At 40.4% G+C, this 8,780-nt stretch overlaps 1 protein-coding gene across 1 annotated transcript; it reads left to right on the forward strand.

The window, feature by feature from the left end:
- The first annotated feature begins 3,607 nt into the window (after window positions 1-3,607).
- On the forward strand, window positions 3,608-8,547 carry chchd1 (coiled-coil-helix-coiled-coil-helix domain containing 1). Its single transcript, XM_028795155.2, has 3 exons — window positions 3,608-3,782; window positions 4,806-4,924; window positions 8,130-8,547. Exons 1-3 carry the CDS (start codon window positions 3,641-3,643, stop codon window positions 8,241-8,243), a joined length of 375 nt encoding a protein of 124 aa, XP_028650988.1. The 5' UTR covers window positions 3,608-3,640; the 3' UTR covers window positions 8,244-8,547.
- The last annotated feature ends 233 nt before the right edge of the window (window positions 8,548-8,780 follow it).

The raw sequence follows: 8,780 nt of genomic DNA on the forward strand, positions 1-8,780 counted from the left end.
TGTGATATGGGTGGAAACTAGTGAAATCAATAATGAATTCCTGTAGCTGGCTTCTGGTGCAAGGTGCAGCACCAACACAATCACTGATATATCTTTTGTACAGGTCCGATACAAAGCCCAGATAGGAAGAAAAGAAACACTCTTCCACCCAACTGATAAAGATGGTGGCATAGCTAGGTCCCATTCTAGTACCCACTGCAAGTCCAGTGACCTGCTGAAAAGAGTTGTTATGAAAACAGAAAGGATTAAGGGTCAGAACAGGTTCTGACAGTTTAATGCGGATGTTTGTAGAAGGGTGTTGGACTGAATGTCTGTTAAATGTTTATCTGAGGGCAATAAGACCTTAACTGTGAGGAATAACTGGGAGGTGATGTCCAGGGTAAAGATAAAGCAGTCAAGACTAAGAAACTTAAAGCTGTCAAAAAACGGACATCATAATTAGTATCTCTTAAGCATAAAAGGAGACTTTCAACCAGTGGTCTCATAAGACTGTCCAGGAAAGATAAAACATGATTACTGGGACAATTGCATGCAGAAACAATAGGGCGTCCATGATTGTCCAGTTTGTCGATTTTGCGGAGAAGGTAAAACTGAAATATCTGTGGGTTTTCAACAATGAGGTATTTGGCATTAGGAAGCAATTCCTTTCTGCGGATGAGAAAAGAAATGGTAGAACTTAACTCCTGCTGGTCATCATCTGTTGGATCCTAAGTAAGGGGAAAATAGATGGCTGTACTAGAGAAGAATTAGGCAAAGATGTTGTTTGACTAACAAATAGAAACTTTGTCTGTGATCTTGGCTTTTGTTTCATCACCATCTTCTAGTACATTGTTCATAAAATTACACTACTGATTCATTAGTCAATCTGACAATTACTTTTGCCCTCACACATGAACATGACCCAAAGGTACTTGAACTCCTCTTTAGCTGCTCAATTCTTGCATTTGGCCTGTCGCTCTAACGTCACATGTGATGAAGACCATGGAGCGGCTGCTGCTTCACCACCTAAGGCCACAGGTCCGCCATGCCCTCGACCCTCTGCAGTTCACATACCAGGAGAAGGTGGGAACGGAGGATGCCATCATCTACATGCTACACCGATCCCTCTCCCACTTGGACAGAGGCAGTGGTGCTGTAAGAATTATATTTCTAGACTTCTCTAGCGCCTTCAACACCATCCAACCTATGCTCCTTAGGGACAAGCTGACAGAGATGGGAGTAGATTCATGCCTGGTGGCATGGATCGTGAACTATCTTACACACAGACCTCAGTATGTGCATCTTGGGAACTGCAGGTCTGACATTGTGGTCAGCAACACAGGAGCGCCACAGGGGACTGTACTTTCTCCGGTCCTGTTCAGCCTATATACATCGGACTTCCAATACAACTCGGAGTCCTGCCATGTGCAAAAGAACACCAGCAAAACCAAGGAGCTGGTGGTGGATTTTAGGAGGACCAGACCCCTCATGGACCCTGTGATCATCAGGGGTGACTGTGTGCAGAGGGTGCAAACCTATAAATACATGGGAGTGCAGCTGGATGATAAATTGGACTGGACTGCCAATACTGATGCTCTGTGTAAGAAAGGACAGAGTTGACTATACTTCCTTAGAAGGCTGGCGTCCTTCAACATCTGCAATAAGATGCTGCAGATGTTCTATCAGACAGTTGTGGCGAGCGCCCTCTTCTACGCAATGGTGTGCTGGGGAAGTAGCATAAAGAAGAGGGACGCCTCACGCCTGGACAAACTGGTGAGGAAGGCAGGCTCTATTGTAGGCACGGAGCTGGACAGTTTGACATCCGAGGTAGAGCGATGGGCACTGAGCAGGCTCGTGTCAATAATGGAGAATCCACTGCATCCACTGAACAGTATCATCTCCAGACAGAGGAGCAGCTTCAGTGACAGACTGCTGTCACTGTCCTGCTCCACTGACAGACTGAGGAGATCGTTCCTCCCCCACACTATGCGACTCTTCAATTCCACCCGGGGGGGTAAATGTTAAAATTATACAAAGTTATTGTCTGTCTGTATACCTGCATTGTTATTACTCTTTAATTTAATATTGTTCTTTATCAGTATGCTGCTGCTGGAGTATGTGAATTTCCCCTTGGGATTAATAAAGTACCTATCTATCTATGTATCTATCTTACATGCAGGTAACCAGACACTGTTTTTTGGGAGAAGGCCATAACCTCTGAATTGGTAATAATTTGTATCTCAAATATATCACACTCATTTGGGAAACATTCCAGTGCAACAAAATCCACATTTCCCCCTATTAATCTGGTATGTGTATTAGACAGTGTCTCTGTTCTAGCACCTCCACATAGGTTTGACCAGAAAGGCTGAAGAATGTGACCCCTTGTAATTGGAAAACAACCTCTTGTCTCCCTTTTTAAAAACGGAGACGACTACCCAAGTCTAACAATGTGTTTCAGCATTTCTATCTGGACCACATCCACCTCTTTGGCTTTGCCACTGTGTAATTGTTTATACCGTATATTACCTCAGTCACTGAGATGGACGTAACCCTAACCAACACTTCCCCCTGGGTTTAGGAGTTCCTTAAACTGCACCTTCCACCTCCTAAAACTATCCATATTTGTCGCCAACATTTCTCACCCTTGCTGAGAATAGGGTGAGCAAAGTCCTGTCCATGCTTCATCAATCAATCATCAAATGGTCTCCTACACACATTTTTTCCTGTCTGAAGCTGTTTGAAAATCATTCTCCATGCCCTCACTAAACTCCAGACATGGGCTTTCAGTTTGGCCACTGCTTGGTTTCCACCATTTCAGCCTGCTAGTACTCTCATCTGTTAAGATTGCGTGAAAGATGTCTTTCGTCGGCTTCTCTTACTGCTGGTATCTAGCACCAGATCCTAGGATTGCCACAGTGACAGGCACTGATATGATTTGGCCATAGCTCCTTCCAAGCTGCCTTTATTACTGAGGTGATGGCCACAGTCCATTCATGCTCTATGTCCTAATTCTCTTCCAAGATACAAAAAATACGCTTTCGGGGTAAGAACTGACCTACAGACCCAGTAATCATCCTTCCATTCTCTTAATCTGCTTATCCAGGGTGGGGTCACAGGGAAGCTGGAGTCTATCCCAGCAATCACCAGGTGCAAGGCACGTGCAATCCCTGGACACTATGCCAGTCCATAGCAGATCATTCCCAGCAAATCTTCACTACACGTCTTTCCAGGTCTGTTCGGTCTGAACTGGGTGTACAATGTATCTTCTAATTAAATTCTGATTGGTATTTTCTACCAATACAAGAATACCTAAAAATATATATGAACCCATGTACTGTTAGCAACAAAACGCAGAATACTGCCTGTTAGTACAGCTACTTTATCAACAATCCTAATCGCGGGTTACAGAAGTTTAACAAATGGGAGTACAATTGTCGATGATACTGCTGCTTTAACGTGCGATGGCAACTTTCGAAGTTCCTACTTTTGACTTATCATACTCCCACTTCGCCGTATAATAAATAAAATAAAGACACGACTGCCCTTCCCCTTCACCGCATCGGAAGCCCAGAACTAAAGCCACGAAAAGACGACGCACGCGTGCAATTACGTCATGACGCACGATACGTAGGAAACGCTACAGATTGCCCTTCCAAAGATGGCCGGTCAAGGAGGCAGCAGTAGGGTACTTGACAAGGTGGCGAATCTTTTAAGTAGAGAGAGCAAAAAGCCGGTGCTGAAACCTAACAAACCTCTGGTGCTGCAGGATAGGGTCGCCGAAAGACGGCCCCGCCGTGGAGGTGAGATTGTAATGTTTGCTGTTGTTTTACTTGCGTAGTGATGTAGCCCCACCGATCACATTTCAGGGTCATAAGAGCAAGAAGGTGAAAGGCTTGATGTAGAAAAATTATATTTCTAGTGAGGTTTTGGATTTTTGTATCTCTTGTTTCTAAAACCTGTACAGGATAGACGGGCTTAGAAAAAGATGGAAGAAAGTGTTCCCAGTTCCCTGTTGGCCGGCATAGTGTTGTTTTTGGTTAGAAACTAAAACGAACCATGCATATCAGTGCGAATTGCCATAAAATTTAAATTTCTAGAAATTGATGGATATACTTTAATAAGATGAAATAGCACGATACACAATGAAGGCACCCTACAGACCCAGAAGACTTGGTTCTTTTCCCCTTCATGGTTATTGTCCGAGTTGAATTAGCATGTTCTCTCCGTGTTCGTGTGGGTTTTGTCCAGGTACTCTGATTCCCCAATGTGTTAGAGTAATTAGTGACATCATATTGTCCACATATGAGTGAGGGAATACTCGCACTCACATGGAGAGAATGTGCAAACATCACACAGTTAGTACGCCGTCGGAGATTTGAACCTGGGACTGTTAGACAGTGAGACAGCGACACTAACCATTTCACAACTTGTTACCGTGGTTAGTAAGGAAGAAAGAATTACGTCATTTTGGATGAAAAGCATTAACAAAATAATATTCTTAGTCATTTTTATCATTAAACTTGCTGTATGTATGTGCTTAAATGAGACATGTGATGGACATTTTTCTGTCCAGGGGTGGCTACTTCATTGCAATTGATGGCATGATGTCACCTAGCAGCCCTGAATGGGATGTCATGTTATGTTAACTTGTTTCACATAAATATGTGAGCTATGAAGATAGCATTGAAGCAATTAACTCTTTTAGTATTTCTATATATTCCACTAATTGATTAAGGTGTGCTCAGTACAAGGCAAGGTAAATTCCAGTTTTTATATGGATGAGCTAATATACATTTTCCTCTGCTATCTTGTTTCTTTTTCAGAAGTTGCATGCATCACAGAAATGTCCGTGATGATGGCCTGTTGGAAGCAAAATAACTTCAGCAACGCCGCCTGTGCCAGTGAGGTGCAATCTTTCTTCCAGTGTACAGCCCAGGCAGAGGTAATGAATGTTGTGCCTATTATGTACTTTCTTTTTCATGTACACTTGTAGTTGAGCATACATATAAGAGAACTGGTAACCAGGGAGTGTTTGTCAGTGTAAATTGAGCCTCTCTTTTTAAGAGGTCTTAAAAGTTGATTTGATTAGTGGTTGCAATTACATTTTTGTAAGCTCATCTTAAGTGATTGTTGTATTTTGCTTTGTAAACACCTTGGAATGTACACAGATTTGTACTTTGTAGATGGGCAGCTTTCTTAATAGGCCTCTTAACTTGCAGTTTCAGCAACATTTGTATTGCCTGTGCAATTGAACAGCTATAAACAACACTTGCTCACAAAGTACAAGGTAAACAAAATAATACGATTTATAATAATGCTGATTCAGATTTTATTTTCAAAGTAAAATAGCATTTTAAAAAGAGTCTCTCTGTAAATATGCCTTTGCATTGAATCATCAAATTTTGAACCCAACAGCACAAGTCTATGGTTTGGACTGAATACCACAACATTGCAGGTATAAATAATGCATTTGCTCAAATTGCAAAAATATATACATGACCTAAGACCAGTTTCGCAATTCTAACATCACCAAATTTAGTCCACCTTTACAATATTTCCCAGTCAGTGCAAAGCAAACATGAAATTCAGACTTAATAAAATTTGACATCTTAATAGAAATATACCAAATGATTTGAAGTTATATAAAGCTCGAATGAATATGATGTTATACAGTAGCAGTAATAGAAATCTGTAGATTTTTTTTACTCACTGCCTTGCCTGGAAATATTGCAGCAGAGTGCAGAAAGCTCTTCAAAGGCACGACTGGAAATCTGCAGTCAGCAAGTGCTTCATAGGTTGGACGGGACTAGATACTTGAGTGACAACAACTTGTCTGACTAGAAAGAAAAGTGCTACGTTTAAATCAGGTGAATTCAAGAAAGAAGATAGAGATTTTCATAGGAAACAAAGCCACTGGAACCCCTCACAGACATTACTGCCTATGACAGGGGTGTCCAACTCCAGTCCTGGTGGGCTGCAGTGGCTACAGGTTTTCATTCCAATCCTTTTCCTAATCAGCAAGCAGTTTTCATTACTAATTAACGCCTTTTCCTTTATTTTAACAGCTCTGTTTTTAAAGATTCTGTACTCTGAATTGGTTCGTTTCTTCATTAAACGGAAATGAGCCAATTGATGACCAGCTAAATTGGGATTTCAAACTCCAGCCAATTTCACTCCAACCAGTTGCTTAATGAGAAGCCAATTCTTGCTGTTAATTAAAACCGTTATTGAATATTATGACTTGTTGCTGCTCTCATTCTGCCACAGCAGACTGCTGATTTTCTGTTTTTTCTAAGACCACCGTCAAGATGTTTTGGTGACCTGAGCAGACCAACATGACCAAGACCTTCACTTTTCTTTATTTTCAGGTTAGCTGGTCATGTTGTGGCTTGTTTTATGTCTCATTGTTGTTTGGCTGCTCATTAAGGAAAAAGAAACAACTAAGGGGTCAGAATCACATCAGTTAAAACTAAGGCAAAACATGGTAATCAGGAGCAAAAATGGCTCACTAATTAAGAAGATGGTTAGAATGAAAACCTGCGGCCCAACAGGACCAGAGCTGGTCACCCCTGATCTAGGACATTATCTTACTGATGACAGTGTGATGGAAATTAACACTGGCAGTGTTTAGGCTGCGCCAATTGTGAGGCTAGCTGACTCTTGTTTCCAGTTCATTTTTGTTTTTTCTGTCCCATAAAAATTTAGAAAGTGAAGTCGTCAGTCTTGTTAGGCTCTTATAGTGCAGTGTTGCTGTTTATTGTTGCTCAATAAATAAGCCTGTTTTTTGGGTGAACCTGTGGCAGTACTACTGAGAGTAGTTCAGTTCCCAGTAGTCAGCAGGAGTGTTCAGGGGCCAGTGGGAAAAGTCCTTGATCAGCATGCATTTTATAATGAATCAACATTCAGAGGGAGCAGAGCAGAACCATAGCGGTTTTGTGCACACAAAGTGTGTAATGTGTGATAAAAAGCAACTGTGTTTTGTGATGGTGGTCAGAACTATAAGGCGGTGTTGCTTTTGTCTGCAAGTATTTCTCTATGCATCAAGTGATTTGTCTACTTAAAGTAGGAATATCCTAAGTGACAGCATTCTCCATAATAATAATTTATAGCGTATAGCATAGAATCACAATAAGAGTTCAGTCTTCAGTCAACAGTGGAGCTCTAATAAAGTATTTAAAAACTGTGGTAATGGTAACATAAGTGAATGCATGCAATTTAGAAAACAAGCGGAAGATAATAAATAAATAAGATTGTGTGGTTGCTATTTTTGTATAGGTGGATTTGAATATCTGCTTCCACTGAGAGATGAGCCACATCTTACTGGGGATATCTGAGTACAATTAAAAAGCTGCTAAGATTTAAGCATGAATGAAATGGATTTTGGAATGTTTCCCTGACTCTCAAATGTACATTATGGTGTCGATATGCATCCATGTTGTCCACAATATTCTTGTCGTCAATTGGTAAATACTATACACGCAGTCAGAGTGATCTGCATAATTTATGCTACCTGCGTTAATTTTTTTTTTTGTGGCCACTTTATTGTGTCCGCCTACGCAAGAAAAAGAACATCCCGCGTTGGCGGTCAGAATATTATGAACTATTTAGGAACATGAACTCGACAGACTGTTGAGGTTATGGCACATCTGTAAATGGCCCGTGTCAAAGGTGCTCAAGTTGAAGCGTATCCACCTACAGCATATTTTCTGATGCAGCAGCATTTGATCCAATTTCATCTCCACTTCCAGAGACATATCAGACTTTGGCAATCCCAGTATGTGTTTATGTATTGGATATCAGGATCCTAGCTGCATTTCCTAATATTAAAATTCACCTCAAATGTAATATATTTGTTTGATGTGGTGTATTTGCCTGAAGTAATCAGAATTGTCTCAATCAATATAATTCATAAAGAGTGCTTTGTAACCCTAGTTAAAATTGTTAATGAACAGATAGCAATGTAGCAATTGGTGCTAAGCATTTCATCTTTTCTTTAAAAGTAGCCAGTAGAGGAGAATAGCATTATTTTATGGAAGTACAGACACTTGACATAGGATGTTAAGGGAGTTTCCCAAACTGCTGGCCCTGTCCCTACCTAAAAGATCAATGGTACTGTGGTTCTTCATAATATTTTTTTGCTTTCACAGGCAAAGAGAAAGACTGATCTTGAGCAGCAAAGGAAAGAACAAGGAGGTCGTCTATTACCAAAGCAAGCCAATAAGCTTCTGAAAAAATACCCAAATATTCTTTCTGAGATATAAGTGCTAACATAATGTGTTTTAAGTTGGAGAGGACAGAAAGATCTGAGCTCTGACTTCACAAAAAAGTAGCCTGTACAGGAAATACTGTAAAGGAGAGCTCTGGAACTGAGGTGCCCCTGTGGTTGTTCATTCCTTGTGCTGCATAATGCTGCAGTTTTTGAACCTACAGTGGAAATATGTGGATAATAGGATATCAGACTTTTTGCACATAATATATTGCTGATAAGTTTGAATGTACAGCAGAGCAGTAATTACTGCAGACATTTTGTAAATTGAGTGAGAATAAAACTAAAAAAAGCCAAGATTTCTTTCACAATAATGTCTATTTTTTTGTCAACTACAGATTCAGTTTTATAATGCATATGTATTTACAGTATGTATCAGTTTCCAATGTAGTACGGTTAGAGCTTTAAAAGCATACTCATGCATTTTAAAACTCAAAGCAAGCATATTTGCGCATTTCTCTATATACATTTCAGAATAAATGGTTTTGTCCTTATTTTGATAGAGTAAGAAAAAAATATTTTTTTTTCTTGA

This window comes from Erpetoichthys calabaricus, chromosome 2, assembly GCF_900747795.2.
Source record: "Erpetoichthys calabaricus chromosome 2, fErpCal1.3, whole genome shotgun sequence".
NCBI lineage: Eukaryota > Metazoa > Chordata > Cladistia > Polypteriformes > Polypteridae > Erpetoichthys > Erpetoichthys calabaricus.

Bases quoted from the DNA above. Each gene is read 5' to 3' on its own strand.
- chchd1 (XM_028795155.2), top strand. From the start codon at position 3,641: ATGGCCGGTCAAGGAGGCAGCAGTAGGGTACTTGACAAGGTGGCGAAT. The intron at 3,783-4,805 runs GTGAGATTGTAA...TTTCTTTTTCAG, and splicing joins AAGACGGCCCCGCCGTGGAG to AAGTTGCATGCATCACAGAA. The intron at 4,925-8,129 runs GTAATGAATGTT...TTGCTTTCACAG, and splicing joins AGTGTACAGCCCAGGCAGAG to GCAAAGAGAAAGACTGATCT.